Consider the following 26,742-nt stretch of genomic DNA (forward strand, 5'->3'; position numbering starts at 1 on the left):
GTTTCAGACTGAAAACAAGAACATTGCAGAATTGCTTGTTTCAGACTGAAAACAAGAACATTGCAGAATTGCTTGTTTCAGACTGAAAACAAGAACATTGCAGAATTGCTTGTTTCAGACTGTGAAAACAAGAACATTGCAGAATTGCTTGTTTCAGACTGAAAACAAGAACATTGCAAAGTTGCTTGTTTCAGACTGTGAAAACAAGAACATTGCAGAATTGCTTGTTTCAGACTGAAAACAAGAACATTGCAAAGTTGCTTGTTTCAGACTGTGAAAACAAGAACATTGCAGAATTGCTTGTTTCAGACTGAAAACAAGAACATTGCAGAATTGCTTGTTTAAGACTGAAAACAAGAACATTGCAGAATTGCTTGTTTCAGACTGTGAAAACAAGAACATTGCAAAGTTGCTTGTTTCAGACTGTGAAAACAAGAACATTGCAGAATTGCTTGTTTCAGACTGAAAACAAGAACATTGCAGAATTGCTTGTTTCAGACTGTGAAAACAAGAACATTGCAAAGTTGCTTGTTTCAGACTGTGAAAACAAGAACATTGCAGAATTGCTTGTTTCAGACTGAAAACAAGAACATTGCAGAATTGCTTGTTTCAGACTGAAAACAAGAACATTGCAAAGTTGCTTGTTTCAGACTGAAAACAAGAACATTGCAGAATTGCTTGTTTCAGACTGAAAACAAGAACATTGCAGAATTGCTTGTTTCAGACTGTGAAAACAAGAACATTGCAAAGTTGCTTGTTTCAGACTGTGAAAACAAGAACATTGCAGAATTGCTTGTTTCAGACTGAAAACAAGAACATTGCAGAATTGCTTGTTTCAGACTGTGAAAACAAGAACATTGCAAAGTTGCTTGTTTCAGACTGTGAAAACAAGAACATTGCAGAATTGCTTGTTTCAGACTGAAAACAAGAACATTGCAGAATTGCTTGTTTCAGACTGTGAAAACAAGAACATTGCAAAGTTGCTTGTTTCAGACTGTGAAAACAAGAACATTGCAGAATTGCTTGTTTCAGACTGAAAACAAGAACATTGCAGAATTGCTTGTTTCAGACTGTGAAAACAAGAACATTGCAAAGTTGCTTGTTTCAGACTGTGAAAATAAGATGGGTTAATTGTTTCAGACTGTGAAGACAAAAACAATGCTTAATTTCTTGTTTGAAACTGAGAAGAAAGTTGCAAAATAATTTGTTTCAAACTATAACAATAAAAAATATTGGTTGTTTCAGTTTGTTAGATCAAGATGATCATGGAAATGTTTGTTTCAAATTATTATAATAATTTTTTATGTGTTAAACCTTAAAAGAAATTCCAACTTACTACAGCTGCAACTTTTCGACTTCCGCTAACAGCAAAACTGAGAGCTTTCATGTTTTCCAATGGACGACAGGTCAAAGGATCGATCTGATCACCAACATTATGACATGGACTAAAATGAAAATTAATTAACAAATGAAATTTGTGCAGAAGCAACATAAGCAATAAAATTTTCAACAGTCAAAAACTAATTTTTGATAAATTATTATTACTAGTGCCCTCTATTGAGCGTCTTTTTTTTCTTTTTTTTTTTTAATCACTGTAACTAACAAGAACTAAGAATAAAAAAAATACACGCAAAAATAATAAAAACATTAAAACAAATATTTTTGACATCCTATTTTGTAACTATAATAAAATGCAAAACCTTAAAAAATGGTTAAATAATATAAATTGTAATAAAATAATTCACATAATTTTGGCATTTTTCTATAAAAAAAAAATTATTTTTAACAAATTTTTTTTTTTTAAACATCTTAAATCCTGGCTACAAACTTGCTTAACAAGTCTCATTACTGAAATCATTGCCATAAAACACTCCTTCCTTAAACAAAATCTATATGTTAGATTTTATAAATAATTCACTTTGATTACTATATATTAGTACTGAACGCGAGAACCTATAAGTTGCTGTGTTTGACCTAGGAACTTTCCCAAGTTCAACAAGATGCACTTGAAGAAGGTTGGAGTTTACATCGGTCAAAATATTGTTCAAATAAAAATCCAAGTGAGAATAGTTGTCCAAATATTTTGAATAATACATATGAATACAAGTTTTTGAACAATGCTTAGAGGAGCAAAGCCTCAAAGCAAAAAAAATTTTGTCCTTTATAAAATGATGCACCTTTTTCTTTTTTTAAACTTATAAACTGTAGCGAAGATCAAAATGGAAACATGTGTTACACACTGAAAATTAACACCAACTTCTTGGCCATTCACAGTAGACAACTTTTAGTTCAATAACCAATGATGATATATGAGAAATGAAATCTGACCAGTAAAGATTGAGGACATATGCTGCATCGAAAGAAATGATACGAGAATGATGCAATCGATGTGCAATGTGAGTCTTAAAGATGTGCTTAGATCTGAAGACGTCAGAGAAAGATTAAATCAGGACAGTATGTAGAGAGAGTTGTGCAGAACAGGAGACTTTGATAGTATGGCCACATTAAACTAATGGATGGATGACAGTACTTAGGTTAGTAGATGCAGAACAATTAAAGGTAGTAAAGTCAGTTGGCGAGGGAAGGTCAAGGTAAACATAGGATGATGTAAATAAAAATTGGGTTATTTAATTTTTTGAAAAATTTTATGCTTCGAGTGCTTTAGGTTTTCAAATATTTATTCATGGTGTTTGGTTTGGTTGTTTTGTAAAGGAAAATTATTATTTTTGTTTTTGGCTTTACAGAACATGATTGCAATTTGCAAAGAGAAAGGAAAAAAATAATAACATCAATATTTGGTGCATTTTAGGTCAGGGAGCTAATACTTTCAGACAGCCTGATCTGGTAGGGCCAGGTATTTTAGGTCAGAATAATGTCAAACTCCCAAATTTGCCAAATTTGGGCATCACCACTGGGCATAACTTTGTGCCATACTCATGGGTGTTCTGGGTAGATAGTTTGTAATATCTTCAAAGAGTTATTTAGTGTAGATGTATGTTTTGTATGTGTTTGGTTTGTAGATTTGTTTTATAGGAATACATTTTGTAAATAGTTTATTTACTTGCCTCTCCACAAGTGCATTACTTGTCTCCCCCATGAGAGCAGAGTTAAACACAATGTTAATCTTGAATGTGGGAAAAATCCAGCTCCTCATAAAAAAGATGAGGTTTAGTATCAGAACAGATACTATACTTTGCTCGTAGCCAAAAGGCCAAAGTTATTTAGTCAGTAAATGAAATGTTCTATTTAGCTGATCAGATGGGATCCTAACAAATACTCCCACTTTAAGTCAGAACGGGCTTGAAATTAATGGTGATAAAAACAAGATAGTTTAATGTGATAGGCAGGACTTGTCCCATGAATATTTAGTTTGGTTTTTTTTATGGTATACTAGCCTGGGAGCCCAGGGTTGCTCAGGTGTTTAGAGGTGTATGTTGAGCAAAAAAAAAAAAAAGCAGTCAATTTTTTTTAACTTTGACCCCTATTATGACCCCTTAACATTTATTGTTTTGGACTCAAATCAAGTTATTAAGTTAGATACATGTCCAAGGAACCTATATCTAAAATTTCAAGTGTTTAGACCCAAAATTGTCGGAGGAGTTTGGTAGAGTCCTCAAAGGTCAAATCATTGAACTTTGACCCCTTAACAGCCAAATTTCTGGCCAAAAACCGATTACAAAGATTTTCCCAAATCTCAATACCCTGTATATCAAATTTCGAGTCTGTAGACTGAAAATTGACAGAGTTATTGCGTAGGGAAATGTACATAGACAGACACACACACAGACACTTTCACTTTTATAGATATATAGATTAACTATATATAAACTTATAAATGCAAGAGCATGGCAGATGAATGACCCGAAGACATGGTAAGCTGCTTGAGATATAGATCAGCTAATGATAGCCTGATCTTAGTAAGTGGCACAAACAATATAACAACAAACAGAAGTTGGAAATCAATCACAAAACTCTTGCTGCTTTTCATAAAATACATTCAGGTAATTGCCAAGACTGCTGTGAGGAAGGTGAGTTCTCTGTACCGTGTTAGAAAATTACTCACACCTGAGAGTATCCTGTATCTCAACAAAGCCACTATTCGCCCATGCATGGAATATTGCCATCACATCTGGGCTGATGCATCTGTCACTAATCTCTCACTCCTAAACATAATTAAAAAAAAAAAGAGTTGCAAACTTAATATGTCTCATACTGTCGACCAAACTCCAATCTCTATCCCATCATCTAAATGTTATATCCTTGCGTGTTTTACAAGTATTTTAATGGAAAGTGCTCTGACGAACTTAAAGCACTTGTATCCCTTTGACGTAAATACCTCTGACAAACCCAACAAGCAGCAAAATCCCACCCCTACACTGCAGAGATCCCTAGATGCCATAAAGCCTTCTACTCAAATAGCTTCTTCTCTTAAACTGCTAGATTTTAGCATTCCTTCCTGGACCCCTACTTTCCTGCAGAAGTTCAAGTGTAATGCGAATAGACATCTCACTACTCAACTCCCTCTATAATATCCCTACAAACCTGATCCCAAATAGTAGCCTCTTATGACTTAGTGGCATTGTGTCTTGTTTGGGGTGAATTACAGTATAAGAAAACAAAATCGGTTCTTTCTATTTCTCTAAACACTTTCTCACACAGACTATTTTCTATGTCTCTACAAATCTAAAATCAAACCATGTATGGAGTACTGTTGTCATATTTGAGCTGGGGAATCTGTGTCCCATTTGATGGTTCTTGATAAGATGCAGATACGTATTTGTAATCTGATTGTCTTCTATTCTTTCTTCTTCTCAGCAACTTTTCTCTGACAGACGCAATGTTGCTAGTCTCAGTCTTTTCTACAAATACAATTATGTCAAAAATTGCCTGATCTGTTCCCGGCTTCCTTTGTTCCAGCTCATTAGTTTAATGATCTCCATTAATTCACCGTTTTGATACTTCATTACAATACAACTTCCAAGAATTACAGACTTATGGAACTCTCTTCCTGCTCACTGTTTTTCTTCTACCTATAGTCTTGATCTTTTCAAGATTAGCTCCTTACATTAAGGTTGCTTCACATCTGGAGTGATTTCCAAAAAACATGTTTAACCCCAACATGAGATGAAAAATAAAAAAAACAACTGATTAATGCACAGAGTGTACGATAAATAAGACACTTGCAATTAATCTGTGCACATAGCAATGAAAATGCTATTTTAATTTGAAGTGCAACCAATCATCTGAGAATAATTTTGAGATATTTAGTGGAGAAGCCAACAAACGAAAAAAAAGGGTAAAAAATTCAAATATATAACAAATAAATGTTACCAAAGGCAAGATAAGTTACTCTTCTATCTACCTGGATAAGTTTTTGTGTTTTAACATATTTTAAAGCTTTTATTCAGTTCGAAAAAGTAGTGTTGAGTTAGTAAGTTAAACCGACAATATGGCCGACACTGAACATTTTGTCTTCAGAGAATTAATAATGTCTCAAAGCACGAAAATAAACAAAATATTGATAGCAATCTGCCCACTTATTGGCTGGATTTCTATCAGGCTGCATGTTCAAGGTCGGCCATGTTGTTGTCCTTTAACTTACCAACTCGACACTACTTTTTTTTCAAACCGAAAACAGCTTTAAAATATGTTAAAACACACAAAACTTATCTATGTGGGTAGAAGAGTAACTTACCTTGCCTTTGGTAACATTTATTTGTTGCATATTTGAATTTTTTTTTAACTTTTTTTTTTTCATTTGTTGGCTTCTCTGTTAATTGTTTAATATTTTTGTAATACAATGGGGGAGGGCACATCAGTGTTGAGGAGGAAGAAAAAAATGAAAGAAAACAAAACTTAGTGCTTTTATTGACAACTTACAGGTCTGAGAGAAAGAGATTGCTTGTTGTGTACGGCACACTAGTGAACCAATTTGCTTCGACAGCTGCAATTGGAAGTTGGGTCAGAACAGGGTTTCCCCTGGTCTCATCCTGCAGCAAAACTGAAAGGTTCTTCTCATCATAGTAGGACACATCAAGGATGCGGAATCTCAGATCGCAACTGAAACACAGAAACAAATGCACAAGGTTTAATTAAAAGAAAAAAAAAAGGTCAGTTTTAATAATAAAAAAAAAATCAATACAACTAATTTGATTTGCAACAAATAAACTTCAATGTGTCATCCAATGCTGACCAAAAATAAAAAAACAAAAATCATTCTTTGATTTTTTTTACACTGAGTCTCCAATTAAAAACTGATTCAAATATGAGGGGTAATGAAATGGGTGGATTGTCAGTTGAATGATGAAGAATATTACAAGAGGATTGAAACTGATGAATAAAATGAACAAAGTTTTATTTATGTAGAAACAGTTTATGACAAACATTTATTGACATTGGATTTGAAGATGACCATGCTGTAGTCTGCATGGAAGTAATTTCACGGAAATGTGTTCCATAGAAAGGAAATTCTTGGAAAGAAACACTGTCCATGGAAATTCCACCTGATACTAGGCATATGGAGAAAAAGGGAAAGTTTTTTTCACTTGTCATAGAAAGTCTGTTTGCTAGAAAAATGTGATTCCATTAGAATTCTTTGTAGAGGAATATCTTTAAATATTTATTCATGATATTTGGTTATAGTTTTATTTTGCAACATATCAACCCTTTTCAGGTTATTTAATGCTGAATCCAAACATTTTAGTAAAAATTGTTATGCTTAAAGTTCTTTATATCCTTAAATATTTATTCATGGTGTTTGGTTTAGTTGTTTTGTAGTGGATAATTACTATTTTTTGATTTTAGCTTTGTAGAACATGATTGAGTTTTGTAAATGGAAAAAAAAAACAAAAAAACAATAACATCAAAGATGTATTTAAGTCAAGAAGCAGATATCTTCAGACAGCTTGATTTGGTAGCACCAGGATTCCATTATAATTATTTGTAAAGGGACAGGTTGTAAAAAAAAAAAAAAAAAATGGTGGAGTATTTATTGAGTTTGTAAAATATTACTTCATTCAGAAATCTAAAAATGCTGTTTCAAGTGACCATCTCAAAAAGGCATTTTAGGTTACCAACAGTGAATGTCTAAAATAGATTCTATTGGAATCAATACATCTCAATATGTTTCACTATGAATGAAACACAATTGACAACAAAGAATGAATGATCTTGTCCTTTAAGCAGATATGAGTGTACGTTTTACATAGGATTTGAATAACAATTATCTCCCCCTTTTTCATTCTCTTCTATTTCTGGTAGTTATTTTTCATCATTGGTTGGAAATTTTTCAGTTTATTGTTCATGCAGACATTCTAAAGATCTTTTCATTTATTTTTAATATATATCTTATTATGACATGGTTTAAATGCATACATTGAATTTTAGCGTTTGTTTTGATACTTTGTAGGGATTTTTTTTTTTTTTTTTTTTAACTTTGTCCACTTTTTTGTGTTTACACAAACAAACACCAATATGGCACAGTATCCAACAGAAGACGATTATTATCATGTTGCAGAGGTTATTGATTCTTCAAGTGCCTCTTACCAAACCAAACTGCCACAACAAATAAAGTGTTAAGTAATAGTCATTTCTAAGCGACAGTCTTCTGGAGGTGGAAGGTTCAATCCTCAACAGAGTCCATAGTAAGAATATAATAAAAGTTACTTCAGACTTTTACCCGGTAATGGCTGACAGAGCAAGAGCAATCTGTCCTCATTGATTAAATAAAGTGACTAGTTCTAAATCATATAGATTTTCTAGTTTGGCAAGCTACACCTGAAGAATGGTGGAGGTTACATCGGCTGTAACCTTGCGAGAATAACATACAAAATCAAAATAGCAGTCCGAATAATTCAAATCTCATCCCTAACTGTACCAATATGTAGAAATTTAAATGTAATGTGAACAAATATATTCCTACAAACTCTCCACTTAGGATGCCACTGTAAATCTGGCGCCATAATGCATATCAGTGCCTTACATTTCAGTAGTAATGCACCTTGTTTGGCGTGGATTTAAGTTATAAAAAAATAAGTTATAAAAAATAAGTAACAACCCTTACATTTAAAGAAAATCTGAAGCATAATGCGTAATGAGTTTGTTTGTTTTTACTTGATTAAAGCAGTGAAGATTGAATGAAAATATCCAGTAAATGTAGGGAAATGGTGTAAATTATAAGAACTTGGAGAATTAGGTAACATCTTGTTCTTTCATATCCCCAAAGAAGGATTTTATTCTTATCTACAAGTAATCAATTTTTCTTAGCATTTACATCAGAGGCAGATGGTGATACAGCCGGCATTTCCAATCTTTTTTTTTTTTTTTTTTTTTTTTGGTGGTGATGTGGGGGGGGGAGATAAATGGATTAAAAAAATCTGTTAATTCTAAAACAGTAGTGATACCCCACTCCCCCACTCCGTCCCTTACCGTGAAACTCAAAAGAAAAACAAAAGCAAAAAATAGACATAATCCCATTCTTAATCCGAACCACGCTTGGATTAAGATTAAACAAACTTTTATATGCAGCATGTGGCAAAGAAATTTGTTTAAAACAATCTTTTTGTGACTTTTTCTCTTTTCTTTATCTTGAAAATATTTACACATCAAGTAAAATGTGGATGGATGCAGCAACAAATATTAAGAATAATAAATAATAATGTTAAGAATAGAGTGAGTAAGGCCACTATCATTACTGCCAACATTCTGGGTTCATGACTCGATTTTGAACATGCCTTTATAAGTGTGGCCATATTCTGGCAATTACTCATTTAAGGACATTATATATATATATATATATATATATATATATATATATATATATATATATATATATATATATATATATATATATATATATATTTTGTTCTGATGTTTTTGTTCTTTTTTTTTTTTTTTTCAAATGAAAAAATAGCCGTTGGCATTCAAAGAATATACAACGTCTCTCCTCATAACGTCTTCTTATATCCTTCAGATTTTGGTCTCTTTTGGAATAAATTATTGTCATTGGAATTCCAAATATTAGACAGTTAAATGCACGTTTCTTTATCTTTAGTTACTGCTCGATTTTTCTTTTATATGTATATACATATTGTGTGCATGTGCGCATGTATATGTATTTAAGGCTGACATGGCACCTTTTCATTTACCTTCTCCTGCTTCCTCTTCTTTCCCGTACATGCACATCCCCTTCAATACACTGAGGAAGACAGTCGAAAATATGTTCTTGTAAAAACGTTTTTAATTATTTTTTATAATAACATTTTGTATTCCTGCACGTCACCAATAGAGAACGAATAAAGTTATAAACGTTTATACTTTACGTATTCATTTTTTTTTTTTATGCAAAGAGAGAGAATAAGATAAAGAGTAAAGTTTATTACATTATCAAGTCAATAATGGTTACAGAAAGAGGAATAAGGGAGAAACCATTTTGGACCATGGCATTTCAAAGCTAAATGCTTCCTGTCAGAAGAGGAGACAAAGTCGGCATCATACAAATGTAAAAGTAAAATGACAACACTAACTTTGAAAACATCAGATTAGAAATGAAAAAAAAATGTTTGTAGGTGACGATATGATTAGGATGAAAGAGAGAAATGACAGAAACGCAATAAAGACAAAATAATTTGTAAGAAAATTAAATACTAAGAATTTTTTTTTTTATTTATTTATAAAAATATTTTTTTAAATTTCAAAAAAATTTTAAAGAGTTTTTAAAACCCTCAAATTTTAAAAAGAAATTTTAAATTCAAAAGAACTTACAATAAAGTTTGGATAAAAAATTTAAATTATAAAAATAAATAAAGCAGGACAATTAAAATACAAAGAAGTAAAAGAAGAATAAGAAAAGGAAAAAGAAAAATAAGGAAGTTTCAAAGAAAATCAACTCAAATTCTTGGAAGATAAATCATATGGATTTTTTTTTTTACACAGGAATCATCACTTATCAAGGCCCGAGAGCCACTTGAGGATAAGGGTTAATGGGTATACATTAGTCAATGTGATTATAGCGTAGTAAATATAAGTAATGGGAATTTTGTAAATTGGATTACTTAGGAGGACGGTTTATCAAGAACTTGTTTACATTGGACTTGAAGATAATCTGATTGTAGTCAGCTGGAAGAGAGTTTCACAGGCGTGCAGTTTTAAGAAAGAAGCTTTGTTCATGAAATCTACATTTAAGTTTAGGCACAGATAAAAAGTGTGGGAAATTATTGATAGTGGTTTTGGCTAGACAAGTGTTTTTTGTGAAAGTTTGGTGAGGGGTGAACCATAGATTGAAGCTCAGCTGAGCATTTGCCATGAAAATAACGATAAAGCAGAGACAAGCTTGCAACGTCTCTTCTGTGGGGAAAGAGGTGGCAGAGAAAAGGGCATTCTTCACTAAGCTACAAAGTCTATTTTAAACTCTGTCAAGGAAAGATAAGCTGCTTCTAGCAGCTCCTGCCCAGATGTGGCAACAGTCCTCCATCGTTGGCCGTACCTGGCTTTTATATAGGTAGAAAATTGCAATTAGGTGTACTACAGTGTAAAAAGAGATGGAAGTTAATATCCAATACACTCGCATGCAGAATAATCTAGAGGAGAGAATTCAATGTCTGTAATGAGTCTGAAACGGTACCAAAGGAGTAATCCAAGAAGTAATTTAAATCCAGGTTCTTGAATAAGGAAATTCTCACAGAAGAAATGTGTATCAGTGTTCTTTATCCATAAAATGTAGATGCATATATACATATATATATATATATTATAAATGTATATGTTTGATTATAAAAATATATACTTTTAATGTATACATTCAATGAATTTTTTTTAAATTGCCACAATTTATTAAACTCAATAAAAATGAATTTATACTTTCAGAGCATATATATATATATAACTACTTCGTTTACTCACATAAAATTAATATACGAAAGTATAGATTTATGCGTAAACTTTAAGTATTTACTTCAAAAGTGCTCAATACATAGGTAAAGCTAGTTAGTAATTTATAAATATATATTTATAATATAGCTATGTTTGCTGGGTGTGGGGATGTTTTTTAGCGATGTTTTGAAATTAACTCTTTCCATACCTATTTTTAATGTGTTTTAAAACAGATCCTTTGTTCAATAAAATGCATGCCCATTGGCTGATAGGAAGGGGCGCGGTGGATACTAGAAAACTGATTGGCTAACTAAATCCTCAATAGAAGAGGACCATATAAAAACGATAAACAACCACAGAATTCGCGCATAAGCCTGAGGAATCCTAGAGTGGATGAAACGCCGAATATTCAGTGTAGCTTAATTGCCATATATACTTTATAAATTACTATATATATATATATATATATATATATATAAACATTCCAAAGCCAAAGATGTATTTATTTCACTCTAATAATGTTTTATCTCTATATAAATAAAATGAACTCATTTTTTCCCCTCCGACTTTGACCTTTATAGGACTGCACCTGTATACATTTGGTGCAGCCGTATCATTCACAAACTGAATCACGACATCTGCCGTATGTTATAGGCTTATTACGTATCCAATATCTCGCTGATCAGAGTTTCCTATATTCTGTCTGGTGAGAGTCCACTGTAAGAATCGGTTACATTTAATGGAAGTAGTAAAGTATACTCTCTCTAATAAATTCATCCTTCCACCGACACTCACTTACACCGTTCCAGACCGTTCACAGGAGACATTTAAACCCGACCACCGGTTAAAATTTATCTAAAAACTGGACTGGACTTACGCTGAAACGAACCACGCTTACTTTGCCATTGGTTAGCATAAAACATAAACACAATTTATAAAGCATTTATTATAATAAAATTAGATTAAAACAGACCACAATCCGTTACCTGGAATTGAATTCACAATTACATTACTTCGATTTCGTTATAACCCGCGTGGTTAGAGTTTTATGAAAACCTGGATTGACATTTACGTGAAACGCACCCAACTTACTTTCATAAACACAACTTCCGTTTTCCTCTTTCCTTTCGTTCTTTTTTTCTTTCTTTCTTTCTTACCTTTCGTTGTCTTTTTCGCTTTTTTGGTGATGGGGCTGGTGGTGGGGGTACTTCCCTATGTTTCTCTTTCTTTCCTTAAACATAAACACAAACTAAATGCTATACGTTATCTTGAATTGCATTACCGAACACATTACTTCGATTACTCGACTTCCATTAACTTTAGACTCGCGTTGGTAGGGTTTTATAAAAATCAGAACTGCGATTTACGGGACGGCATGTTTAACATCGTTACATTTTCATTTTCATTCCTCGCTGTCAGACGATAATACAACTTCTTTTTTTAAATTTTTTACTTTTATATTATGCTATGTTTCCACTAATTTCGGAATTCATACTCAGGGGACGGGTGACTTATTACTTCAGTGGTTATTTATTTATTATTTTTTTGCAATTTATTACTTTTTTTCCCTACACATCGTCTGCAACGGATCGCTTACACAAAATAAAATATACCAAAATAAAACAACAACAACAACCAATAAACCACACAAAAATACACAGTTACTTAAGAAAAAAATAATAATAATAACAATAACACCAGGAGATAATACAAAAACTATATCTGAGTAATTACTTTACCCTACCAAACTAATTTTAATACTAACATGAAATACACATACTTACATTTTTCAGCGTACGATTCTTGGGGTTATTCAATATTGTTGCATTTTTAACTCGGAAATAGACCCAGAAAACTTTATTTTTCACGTGTACAAATACTTTTTTCCCCTTTGGCACATTAAGTTTACTCCTTACTCTTTCGAATACAATAGAAAACTCATAGGAAACCTACAAAAAATTTAGGATAAATCGGCTTGCACAACTAAGTCCCTCATTTTTGCCTGCCCAGTTTTGCACAGTTTACATATTTGGGTCCTTCTGTTTGCCGGGGAGGGGAGGGGCGATTATAACTTCCCCAAAACCGGGATATTGATGATGGACTGCTTGATGATGATAACCACTGGGATGCTACATTACAGGAAGCATCTACATCTGCCTTAGCACATAATTTGAGACATTTGTTTGCTATCATGTTAACTACCTGTGCAGTATCTTATCCAACACGACTTTGGCATACACACAAAGAAGCATTAAGTGAAGATTTCCTTAGGGAACGCAATCAACATCCTGGGGCTGGTATAACTTTTACAGACAAAATCTTCAATACTGCTCTGGTTCATATTGATGAAGATATTACATATAAGATGAATGGTAAAACACTGACAGATTTGGGTCTTACCTCACCTGATAGATCTAATACACATCCTATTGTTACTGCTTGGACACGTGAAATTAGCTATCAACCACATGAGCAAGCATCAATTGTTCGGGACGGTATTGCAAAACTAAATAGTGAGCAAATTCATGTTTTTCGAACTGTAGTTAATACTGTTGAAGATCAGCAAGGTGGCCTTATATTCCTTGATGCACCAGGAGGAACAGGAAAGACATTTGTTACTAAGTTAATTCTTGCAAAAGTAAGGTCAGAAGGAAAAATAGCTGTAGCTGTTGCATCATCAGGTATTGCAGCAACCCTTCTTCCTGGTGGTAGAACAGCTCACTCCACATTCAAATTGCCATTATCATTAATAAAAGATTCTATTCCAATTTGCCATATAGAACGAGGATCAGATTCAGCTAAAATTTTACAGAATTGTTCCTTGATCATATGGGATGAATGTACAATGGCACATAAAAAAGCATTTGAAGCTCTAGATAAAACATTGCGTGATCTCAAGTCACGTGATGTTGTCATGGGTGGCATCACACTTTTATTATCTGGTGACTTCCGACAAACGCTTCCTATTGTTCCACGTGGAAGTCCTGCTGATGAGCTCGATGCTTGCATTAAATTGTCATATTTGTGGATGTACATCAAGACTGTAACCTTATCTACAAACATGCATGTCCATCTTAATAGTGACCCATTGGCTGATAAATTTGCTTCCATACTTCTACAAATTGGAGATGGCAAAATTCCAACAGACAAACATGGTAAAATTGTAATTACTTGAAGTATTGGATCAATTGTTTCCTCACTCGCAGAACTTTGTAACAAAGTTTACCCAAATATAGCTGCAAATTATACTAATCCTCAATGGCTAACAGAAAGAGCAATTTTAGCTCCAAAATTTACACTTCTCTAGATTCTACTGTAGATAATGACCATGCTGTACAGTACCCTACAGAATTTTAAAATTCCTTGCAATTACCTGGTATGCCACCACACAAATTAAAACTGAAATCTGGATGTCCAATTGTGTTACTCAGAAACCTTGATGCTCCACGACTATGCAATGGAACAAGATTATGTGTAACACGAATGCAACCTCATGTGATAGAAGCAGTCATATTGACTGGTGTAGCTACAGGCGAATTGACATTTCTTCCTAGAATACCAATTATTCCATCAGATTCAACAATTCCATTTAAAAGGCTTCAGTTCCCAATAAAATTATGTTTTGCCATGACAATAAATAAGTCGCAAGGACAAACCTTGGCAGTGGTTGGTCTGAACTTAGCTTCTTCTTGCTTTAGTCACGGACAGTTTTATGTAGGATGTTCACGGGTAGGTTCCCCACACAGTCTATATATATTAGCACCAGAGGGTAGAACATCAAACATTGTGTATCCAAGAGCTTTATACAAATAGGAAAGCCAATTCTCCCTTCTATTATTATTTATAGTTATTTTTTGCTGTGAATTATCAGCATGGCAGTCTCATAAGTATTGTCCACACTCCACCCATATTCCTGTCAGGTCAATGTTTTAAAACTCTGATAGGAAATTCTTATGGGAAGTTTCTAATCTTTTTCATTATAGAATGTGTACCTTTTTCTATTCAAAATTTAATTTAATACAACCGTTCACTTCTTTCATGTTAAGTTACTTAAAATCACTAAACTCAGTTGCAGTGCTCCGTGGCATAGTGGTTAGCATGCCGGACAATTCACATTATATTTTCACATTCGCGCTGACATACCGTAGTCTTTTTTTTTTTTCATAAATACCTAAAATGGATTTTCTTGGTGGCCGAGTTATTAACATCGCATGTTTTTTTTTTTCACACTTAATTTTCCAACTTCGCCCCAATACTCCGGGTTTGATCCTTCCCACTTACCTAACATCACTTTTTTTTTTTTTTAAACAATCCCCACCCCGGAAACAAACACCCGGGCAACGATTTTTTTATTCTTTTGTTTTGATTTACTCAAAACCGCACACACCTCGAAACATCCGAGCAACGCCGAGTACCCCTGCTAGTTGTTAATATAGTGGGTCTTACACGTCGTTTGTTGAATGGTGGGAATTCACCAAACAACTCATCAGAGACACATTTATTTTTCTTGGAAAAAACAGGGTTCCAACATATTCTATAAAAAGTAATATCTTTTTACTATTATGACTTTTAAAGATTTCCATTTCTTTTTACCAAGATTTATCCTTTTTAATCCAACAGAACAAAAAGTGTCAACTGCTTTTGTCTCTGATAAGTTGTTTGGTAAATTTCCACTATTCAATGAAACACATGTAAGACACACCATATTAACAATAAAACATTATGAATGTGAAATAAGTACATCTTTTGCTTTGGAATATTTATTAGCGAAATATATACACGCAGACACACCTCAGAATATTGATTTTTTTACTACCTGTACTTATCCAACATTTGCCTAAGAATTTTCTTTTTCTTTCATTTTTTTTTTTTTTTAATAGCATAAATACTCTAAAATTTGTTTTTTGTGACTCTTAAATTTATAAATAATAAGAATACCCATTCCAAGACAGGTAAAATTAGCCACACCCCCACCCATGGGAGGGAACAGTTTTCTATTAGTTTTGTTTCTTTACAATTTAAAAAAAAAAAAAAAAAAGCTTTTAACTTCAATAGAATGTTAGTGTCTAAATAAAAAACCTAGCAAGTCACAGACTTTAAATCAAACAGAAAACAATGAATAATAAAACAAGAAAGTAAGAGAAAGAAAATAGGTGAAATACTAAAAGAGGAAACATCAAACTCATTACCATGACAGCTAAATCAAAAATGCAGTTAGAATAGAGGGAGTGGATATCAAAGGGCTGAACTGTGAAACCAGAAAACACACAAACACAAGAATAAAAACAAAGAGAAACAGAAAATGTGAACTGTGTATGACTTTTAGCATCAAGCATATAAATAGTATCGCCATTCACTTGCCTCCCCATGAAAGCAAAATTAGAGACAAGGTCGCTTTTTTATCCAACTTCCCAAACTGGAACACTCTGAATTGGGACAAAAACAAAAATTGCCTAAGTCTAGAAGGACTTCTTTTTCACTGACCGAGAACAGATGAAGTATAGTATCAGAAGAGTAGCTTTGAAAGAACCAGAAAGAAATCGAGGAGGGGGATCTAAAACGAAATGAATACATTGCTGTAAAAGAGAAATAAATCCATTTTGTTATCATATCAACGGCTAAGTCAAAAATCCGGTCAGAAACGATGGAAGGGCGATCAAAGGACTAGGTGGGTAAAGACATGGTATTAAAAAAATATATATTGAGATACACACCGCCCTACACTGTATCACCAGCAAAACAGCAACAGATAACATTTTGCTAAAGTAAACAGACATGCTCTGCCCACCGTGTTGTTTTGATAAAAAAAGTTAACTGAACACCTGAAATTTGCGAAAGTAAACCAAATCTTTCAAAAAACAAAGTATGTTCTATTATGCATGACAAATGTGTAGTACTTACTACCATAATGAACACCTATTTTCTTTTGCACTTGCATGAAACTACTTGCAGAGTTATTGGTACATTGTTCAATATGATAACTAGGGATATGACAACAGCATATTCTTTTCCTTGTTTTGATTCTCAGGTATCCATTGATATCTTATATGTTTTTAATGTAGGGTGATGTAGTTCTCGGTTGGTTGTGTCTAACTGTGTCAAATATATACTCGAGAGTAAGAGCAATGAAAAGATTATGCTGTTGTCATAGCCCTAATGATAAAACAGGCTTATCATTTGCATAGTGATACATTGAGCATATACAACCGTTTTTGCTTTCTGTGCAAAGCCGTTTCACATCTTTTACAGCCAGACTTTGAGCATCGCATTAACAAGACATCATAATACCTTGTTTGCCTCTTGCAATGGCCTTGGCAGGAGGCAGATAAAAGTCCCATTCGAGATGTCAATCTGACAAGACGTTAGTCGTGATCTCAATTACGTTGACAAGAATCAATTTGTTTTATATGCCATTTTTTTATAACTCTTTTTAGACAACGTTTTGTGTTGACGAAAATTTAATTTAAATTGTAGAGAAGAACTTTGTCCCTTTAAGCAAAAACTTAATGACCATTTTTTCTTCATTTCAAACAAAGCCACTCAGATGAATACAAACACAGCAACCCTACTACAAAATGCACCTTCAACTTTTTTTACAAATGAAAACCAGTGGAGGTTCATATGAACCTTAGCCTATGGGAGTGCTGTTTTGGAAAATTCAAAAAACATTTTGAAAAAGGTTTTCTTTTTGACCAATCTTTTAATAAAAAAAAAAATATATATTTTGAATAACTTATCACTTACCTATATCTATTCTCGTTCATCGCTTTCTTTTTTTGGAGGAGAAGTGCTTTCTTGTTGTTTTTTATCAAGGCTAAAAGCCACTTATAAAGTTTAATGGGATTAAATGATTGTTGGTTGAAAGATGAATAATATTATGAGAGGCTTAAAAATGATTAATGAAATGAACTAAGTTTGATTACTTATGACGGTGAAGTTTATGACAAGTATTTGTTGAATTCGAAGACGACCATGTTGTAGTCTGCAAGGAAACAGTCTCTCAATAATGTATTCCATAGATCGAAAACCCTTGCAAAGAAATTCTGTTCATAAAAATTCCAACCATAGTTAGTCACACAAAAGACAACAAAGTTGTATTCCATGTTTTGTCTTACAAAGAGGAACCAGAGATTATAGCTGTCAAGCATCTTCCATAGAAATAACGAGAGTAGAGAGAGACTAATACGTCTCTTCTGTAAGAAAAGTAAGAGTAAGGAACAAGAGAGATCATTTTTTATTAGATTTCAAAGTTAATTCTGTATTCTGTCAAGACAATAAAGAGTACTCTGAGTGGCACCTTTCAAGATGTGACTTCATTCAATCTTCAGAGACAATGGATATCCTCTGTGAGAGTTGTGAAGCAAGGGTTTGAAATCCCTAACCACATCTCTCCATAATTGGCACTGTTTGATTCCAGTGTCGAAGAGAAATCTGACTGGAAACAATGCCGAGATAAGTAGAGAGCACATACAGCACCTGGTATTTTCAAGTGGTTACCATTTTAGTATCGACCAGATTCAACGTTGCTTAACTTCAGTGATTTAACAGGAACCAGTGTGTCAAACATGATTATGCCATATTCACCTTAGGACATATCTGGTTCTTATATAGGGAGAGGACTGCATCGAGAGTCACATACTTTCTGGAGCGGTAGAATGATGCAATCAGTTTTCCAGCAACTTTAGGATTTTTTTTTTTTTTTTTCTTCCTTCCTTTGAAGATTGTAATGCTGGGTATGGGGCAGCCAAACCAGCTGCCAACATTGCCCCGCTTTTTTATTGAAACCAACCGAGAGCTCTTTTTAGTATCCTCGCTGTTCCCTTAAGTGCAATTATGCGAATATCTTATAAGAATGAAACTAAAAGTTGAAATTCAGTTCAGTAGCTCCAATATAAATAATGAAAGAGAAGAAAGAGACTAGAAACATTTCTTCTGAGGCAAAGAGGTTATAGGGAAAAGAAGAGATGACCCCCTTCCCTATTAGATTTGAAATTCAATTTTGTTAAAGCAGGAAATAGTGCTCTGCGTAAATGTGGTAGTAGTACTCCATTGTAGTATGTATTTGACTCATATAGGTAGAGGACTGCATTAGGAGTCAAGTACTTTCTGGAGCAGTAGAATGATCCAACCATTTTTTCAGCAATCTTAGCAACAGATTGGATATACACGTCATCCATTTTAGATCTGAAGTGACAGCCAATCCCAAAAAGTAAAGAACTTCCTGAAAAAAAGAAAGTTATTCATTTTGACTAGAGGAAAACAAGAATCCAAGCATTATCATTTATGTGAAGCCCTTTCAAAAGAGATTTGTCTGATATTTTTACCTGATGCTAGACATATGCAAAACATTTTTCTAGCTGTATGAACATGTTAAACTAGAAAGTCTTCTTGAAAACCCTAATGATAAATTTTAAATTTTCATATCAGTCATTAGATTCTAAAAGTGAAACAATATAGGAAGCTGCTTCTTCAATTTTGCACAGAGCCTCAGTATCAGTTCCTTAAATTCAATATTTACATAGCACTCAAACGATAAAATCAATTTCTCAAGTTAACTTCATAAGTAAACATTTTCTTTTTATCCTTTCAAATGATACAATCATTTTTCCAGCTAGCTAAGCAATTAACTACATATATGTTTTCCATTTTAAATCTGAAGTGAAAACAGTCCTTAGAGCTTTTTAAAACATAAGGAGCTTCTTCAAGAGGAGAGCCATTCATTTTGATTAAAAAATAAAAATAAAAAAAAACAAGGATACAAACGTTAGTAAAAGTTATTTGAGTTAGACTTTTAAAATCTGACAAGATAATTTTATATAAGAGGGTTATTTAAACCTCATTGACAAACAGATACCCCAGCATCGACAGGAAATGAATAATAACCTCCATATATTCTTACTTTCAGCCTGAATACGTCTTTTTTATTCTTTTTATTTTTTTAATTTCTGTAATTTTAAAATTTTAACTGGTTTAGAAGAAATAACTTTAAAGGTTATCTCCCTTGATTTCTTAAATGAAAAAAATTTCTTCCTGCCTTCATAGTCACAAATTTGATCCCTGTTGACACCAAATGAACAGTTACATTCTATACCATAACTTACTTGAGGTCATACTAAATCAGAATATGTAAAGCTTAAGTGTATCTTTAGTATTTTCTGAGGTTTAGTCAGAAAGAAAACTCTTTTATATAAAAAACTAAAATACTTGCTCCAGAACGGATAAAATAAATACTCTAACAGAAAAATTTTGCATCAATTTTTATGTCTTTCAAAGATTAAAATCAAAATAAGATACTAAACCTTATATCTAGAATCTTTAATCCAGTTATTTAGAATTTCAATGAATTTTCATAAACTTTGACATTACTGTGAGAAATATTTCCATTCTCTCCATGTAGCCCTTTTTTGGGGGCGCCTAGCAGTGCATGAAAAAATATAAGCAAACAACAAAATTACCTTAAAATTGAACAGACGTCTTTATTAATGTAATCCTCGAGGTTGCAAAAAAAAATGCTACACTTTTTCAGCTGCACATAACTGGCTCGGGTATAATAGGATCTTATGATCCAAAAGTTCCCTTGGGAGTATCAGAGTTCGATTTACAGAGTTAACAGTTTATCCAGAGTTAAAGTCCATCTCCTTCTCGTTTCAACGTAAGTCGTCACTGTCGACAAGTTGAGAAATGTTTAACTTAGACTTTTCGTCTAAAAATGATTCATTAACATCGGCATGCTGAAACACGTTTAACTTAGATTTTTCATCATAACGGTTCACTCATGCCTAGTTGGACAAACAAGTCCGAAAATTAATTAAACCCATTTTTTAGGGTTTTTAAAATCCCCTCGTGGGGAATATCTTGAGGCAAAGGCTGCCATATGGTGCGGCGGGAAGGGTGACGTCTCCTCCGTTTGCTGTCTTGTCGAAAACTGTCTCCTGAAAAACAAACAGACACAAATTTCGCGCCCAATCTCTTCCGAGTGGCGTGACAAATTATTAACCAATGATAACTCTGCTGCTACTGCTATAATTTCTCACATTACCAACTCTGTATAAATATGTCATCTTTGTTTCTCCATTGACATCTTTTATCTGTTCTATGTCTTCTAAATAAATCGAATAAGTATTTTGGCAATGGTTCATTGGTTTACAACAAAGAAAAGTGTGAAAAAAAAAATGACAACAAATAAGTTTTAATAAACGCAAGAAAATTTAATTTTCTATTGACTTGCATAGTTTTTCAGTTTTAACACTTTTTAACAATTTTTTTTTCTCCAGATTTTGTAGTGTTGCTTAGAAGGCTTGTAAATAAACTGATTAAAGATGGTGTGAAGCACATGATGTTGAAATTTTCAGTATAATACGAAGTATTTTGGAATAAAGAACTTAAAAACAATTTCAATAGTTTAAAAATATACAGATCGGTCTAAAAATAGATGTTTGATCAATCGATGACAGTTATTAGTTGCATTTTTGTTTAATTTTAGATTTTTTTTAGTTGTTAAACCATACAACATTGAAATTTCAGATCAAGTAAAATACAGCGACATCTGGAATCTATTTTTACAAGCCTCTGAGACAATATAAAATCTGAAAAAAAAAAAAACACTTAAAAGATGCCTCTACTTGTATAGGAGCCAAGTATGTCCTAGGATGGAGTAATGTCGCCACATCTGGGCAGGAGCTGCTCAGCGCATCTACTCTGCCTTGACAGAGTTCAAAATCAGCTTCGAAACCTGGTAGGTGATACTCTTTTCTCTGCGACCTCTTTCCTACAGAAAAGACGTTGTTAGCTTGTCTCTGTTCTATCGTTATTTTCATGGCAAGTGCTCATCTGAGCTTCAATCTATGGTCCCCTCTTGCCAAACTTTCACGAAAAATACTCGTCTAGTCAAACCCACTATCAACAATTTCCCACACTCTCTATCTGTGTCTAAATCTAAACGTAGATTCCATGAACAAAGCGTCTTTATTAGAACTGCTGCCTGTGAAACTGCTTTACAGTTGACTACAATATGGTCATCTTCAAGTCTAATATAAACAAGTTTTTGCTGGGTCATCTCTTTAAATAATCAACTTATACCAAATTCACACTATTACAACGCTGTTGTTTCGATGACTACCGTACTCTCATTAACATTTATCTATGAGTGACCTTCAGGCCTCAATAAGTTGTGATTCCTTTGTGAAAAAAAGAGGGAAAAGTGTAAAAATTGAAAAACTGTGCAAATCAATAGAAAATTAAATTTTCTTGTGTTTGGTTTAAGTTATTTGGGGTTTTTTTTTGTTTTTTTGGTCACTATTTTTTTTTTCGTTATTAACTATAAAGCACCTTTACCGAATTTCTTTCTCGTTAGAATTTTAGCTCCTTGTTTTTCTCGTCTCAATCACTTTATGCTAGATTGTCATCCAACTAAGTTGTACCTCTCTTCCCCATTAATTTCATAAGGAAATAAAATTCCACCATCATTCATTTCTGTTAATTCATAAACAAATCAGTTATTTTATTAAATTTTAAATTAAAAACAAAGCTTCCATTCTCTAAAAATAAACAAATACTCAATTGCCCACACATTAATTGCATTACAAAATTAAAAGCGCTTCCCCTCCAATAATTTTTTACAAATCCTATTTAAAAACATAATTTAATTACTTTATCTCTATTACGTACAAACAAAATGAATAGCCTATCTCTAAAGTGTAAAAATATTTTGACTTAAAATTTCACTAAAATTTAAGAAACCAACCAATTTTAATGAAATTTTGAATATTTACCGATCAGGGAATCTAATGAATCCATTACTTATTTTTTTTAAATATTAGTGAAATTGTTTTATTTTGTAAAAACAAAATACTTTTACAAAAAAGTTATATCTTTTAGTACTAAAAACAAAACACATGAATTTAACTTTGTTTTTGTTAATGAAAATTTATTCCTTCTCCACACCCATTCTCTAAGGCAACGAAAAATATTTTTTATGCCTGCTAGCATGGCCACATGGTTGAACACAGCGAACTGTAGGCAGCTTTTACCTACATGTCGCTTTGGAAATGACATCACTCGTTCATGTACAGCGGCCTTCTTCTATATCTTGGTAGCCAGGGCCAAACACGAGTCGATCAAAAATCACGCTCAACATTTTTGTGAAGATGCTTGATAATTTCAAACTTACAGGATAGTTTTTTTTTAAATTAGGGCCTACCCTAATTTCAGTGACAACCCCCCTCAGATTTTAAGTTAGTGACAGCGCAAGTCTTTTTTTTTTTTGTTTTGTTGGTACTCCTGCAGTATTTTACCCACCGATTTCACGATCTTAGCCGAGCGTTGACGAACGCTTTCGGCATTAACGCCGACGAAAGCCGAGAATTCGGAGCTACGGTGCAAGAACGCTAAAAGTATGTGAATAGCAACAACAGTACAAGGAAAAGATATTACACACACACAACAAAATGGATAAAATTAATACAAAAAATTTGGATAAAATAAATCACAAACACTTACCGTAAGTTTTTTTAAAGTAAAATAAATTTATTTTGTTGAATATCTTTTTTTTTTTTTTTTTTTTTTGGTTCATTTTGTTTTCCGATAGCTTTTTTTTTTGGGGGGGGGGGGGGTAAGCAACAGTAATAAACACTTCAATGTTTTTTTTTTTGTTTGTTTTTAACAAAACGTTATTAAACAGTAACAACAATGTTTTTTTTTTTTTTTTTTCAGTAATGTTTGTAGGGGGGGGACAACAATTACTGTTTATCTTTAGTTCCGACTGGAAGATTTTCTACTGACTGTAGAGGCAAAGTAGGGAGCAAAGGGTTTTCAGAGGATGTGGAAAGAAGCTCCTTTCCCAACCGGGTAGCCTTCCGCGATTTGATATCGCTAAATTAAATAGCTGAAATGAAAGGCTGTGTATTTTTACTTTGAACAATAAAATAACTGAAATGAAACGCTATGTGTGTAATTTCAATGAAAATTATTCGTCTGCTGCGCGTTCGTTTGAAGCGCCCTGATTGGCTGATAGAGTATCGTACCGCTCGCCATGTTCCGGCGTTTTCCGACGGATGTCGATCAACGCTCGGCTAAGATCGTGAAATCGGTGGGTAAAATACTGCAGGAGTACCGTTTTGTTTTTTTATACCTATGTTTTGAGCCTGAAATTAGCGATTATCTCCAAAACAAATTTAAATATAACAAAACTTACTATTTCCAAACTTTAAAAATATACGCGTTGGTACAAAATCAATTTTAATGTGTTTGTTAATAGTTATTGGTAATTTTGTAGTTTCTCTTTCAAAATGAGACATGATTGTGACATCAATTAATCATCTGCTATTTTTAAGGGTTACATTTCACTATATCTATAAAGAAAACATTGATTTTATTTTCATAATGTGTATATATATATATATATATATATATATATATATATATATATATATATATATATTCTAAAAGTTATATATATGTATATATTTTCACAAAAACCAAGATAACAAAATATAAAAATTTTATTGTGTATTTTCTTATGCATTACAATTGTTTCATAACTGTTTGGACAATTTTAAATATTATATTATTTAAAAATATTCCAAAATAGCTACTCTTCAGACAGCAAAATACACTATTTATACATATATGAATGCATTCATAATCACTGTTTAGAGAACAATCAGTTGGACCTAACTACACACCATCGTTACATTTTCTTTTTATTTATTATTTTTCGACAGCCATTCGCATTTAATAATCACCCCATTTTTGTATTTCTACTTTTTAAATGATATTTCAACCAATTACTTATTTTAATATTAATCAATCTTTTATATGTTTTATTTAAATTAATAATTATTTTTCTTCCCCAATTTATTTATTTGATTTATTTTCAAATACTAATCCACCCCTTCAAATTCTAGTTTATATGCTCGATTATTTCTTCCACAATCTACAATAGTTTCATACAAACTTTGTTTACATTCTACAATCTACTGATTAATTATTGCTTAACATTTTATTTCTTAAGAAAAAACTGTGATTAAAAGGTTAATTGAAATATTATTAATTAAAGTTTATCCTCATCCCATACTGGTTATGCCAATAATTTCACTTTTAAATTTATTTTTTCAATTCTTATCATTATTCAAGTATGTTATTTCAATTTATTATCTTTCTTTTTTATCATTCATAAAATCTCCACCTTCAAAGTGAGATAACTATTTAGTCAATTCTTATCAAATTATCGAAATTCCATGCATTAATATTTTAATATTTAGATTTTAGTAGTTATTAATCAGTTTTGTTCAATTTTAAACTTATAATTCTAACATTCTCTTCTTTATAATAATCTTAGTACAAACTTCTCATTTAGTTTTCTTCAACTTTATATTTTGATTAAACTTATTTTAATCCATCCTAATCTTCATGTTATTGAAACCACTCAGGTGCTATTTTATTATCCATAACTATTATTAAAATTACTTCTATTTCTCCTATTTAGGTTATAATAATTTTAGTTTCTACACGTTAAGTTGATAATCTAATAATTTATTCATTTATTGCATCATTTTAAAATCTTACATTTAAGCATTCTCTTTCCACACTTACATTTTACCCTCAACTTATTTTGTGAATTTTCCTTTTTCAAATGTATTTTAATCAGATTTTAGGCGTGATAACAGAAACCTATTTCTATGAAGACAGCTTTGTATAACATCTAACTTTTTGTTTAAAATTTCCTTTTTAAAATTCTTTATGTGGTATGCTTCAAGTAAACATAATTACATGTTTTTGATTTCTAGCTTTATCTACTATTGACCATTTTAATTCCAAATTTTTTTATCTTATATAGTTCCCTAACCCAATCACCTAATGCAGTTGCGTTCCTCTTCTTATTTTTAATAAGCATTTTTGTTCTATCCTTATTTCTATCACTATCCTCATCCCAATTTGGTTCATTCTCTGGTCCAATTTTAAAAGGTGCAATGGTTTCGGTATCTGTCCTTAGAAAAACATTAATTTTCCACCTTTCCATCTTTACTATTATCCACCTTAACTTCACATTTGTATACAATTTCAGTACAAATGGCTATCGAAAAAAATAAACGAAATGAAAATATAAAGATGGTGTGTAGGTAGGTCCAACTGCTGTTCTCTAAAAATAGAGATAATGAATGTATTCATATATGTATAAATAGTGTATTTGACCGTCTGAAGAGTAGCTGTTTTGGAATATTTTTAAATGATATAATATTTAAAATTGTCCAAAGATGTTCTTATTTTATATTTTGTTTTCTTGATTTTTGAGAAAACATTATATGCATGTTCGATTATGAAAACCAACAATCATGACGCTTAAATAATTGAGTCAATTGATTTTTACTTTAATTCTATGGGTAGACTAGCCAGGGTGCTCGGCATTGCCCGGGTGTTTGTAGGTGTGTGTTGAGCAAAAAAAAAAAATAGGTTATAGTAGGCAGGCAGGCTCAAACCCATGACGCGAAGGCGGAAAAGAAAGTAGAGGTGTATGTAAGGGTGTTGGTTGAGCAAAACAAACAAATGAAAATTGCAAGCGCAAAAAAAAAAAAAAAAAGTGGTAGTAGACAGGCAGGCTCGAATGCGTACCACAAAAGAGGAAAAGAAAGTGAAAAAAAAAAAAAAAAAACGTGGCACGTTAGCTGTTGCACACATTGCCAAACCAGACATGACATAGGTTTAAATTAAGGCTAGACAATCGAAAAAAGACTTTAAAAAATATCGCCAAAAAAAGCAACCCCTCCCTGTAGAAAAGTTCCCAGTTGAGGATGAAGGAAATAATATTTTTGGCCAATTTTTCGATATTTGTCATCTGAAGGGTCGAGCCTCAAAATGATACCGATCTCATGAAAA

General features: G+C 32.4%; 1 protein-coding gene across 1 annotated transcript in view; it reads right to left on the bottom strand.

Annotated features, from left to right (window-relative positions):
- Positions 1–26,742, bottom strand: part of LOC145283670 (anaphase-promoting complex subunit 4-like) — a 213,306-nt gene that overhangs the window by 4,284 nt on the left and 182,280 nt on the right. Inside the window, exons 25-26 of the mRNA XM_080132681.1 lie at positions 5,881–6,060; positions 1,337–1,445 (exon numbers count right to left, since the gene is read on the bottom strand). Coding sequence (XP_079988807.1) covers positions 1,337–1,445; positions 5,881–6,060 — 289 coding nt within the window. The remainder of the gene's footprint in view (positions 1–1,336; positions 1,446–5,880; positions 6,061–26,742) is intronic.

The sequence above is a fragment of the Euprymna scolopes genome, chromosome 8 (assembly GCF_053919585.1).
Source record: "Euprymna scolopes isolate OS-2025 chromosome 8, ASM5391958v1, whole genome shotgun sequence".
Classification (NCBI taxonomy): Eukaryota; Metazoa; Mollusca; class Cephalopoda; order Sepiida; family Sepiolidae; genus Euprymna; species Euprymna scolopes.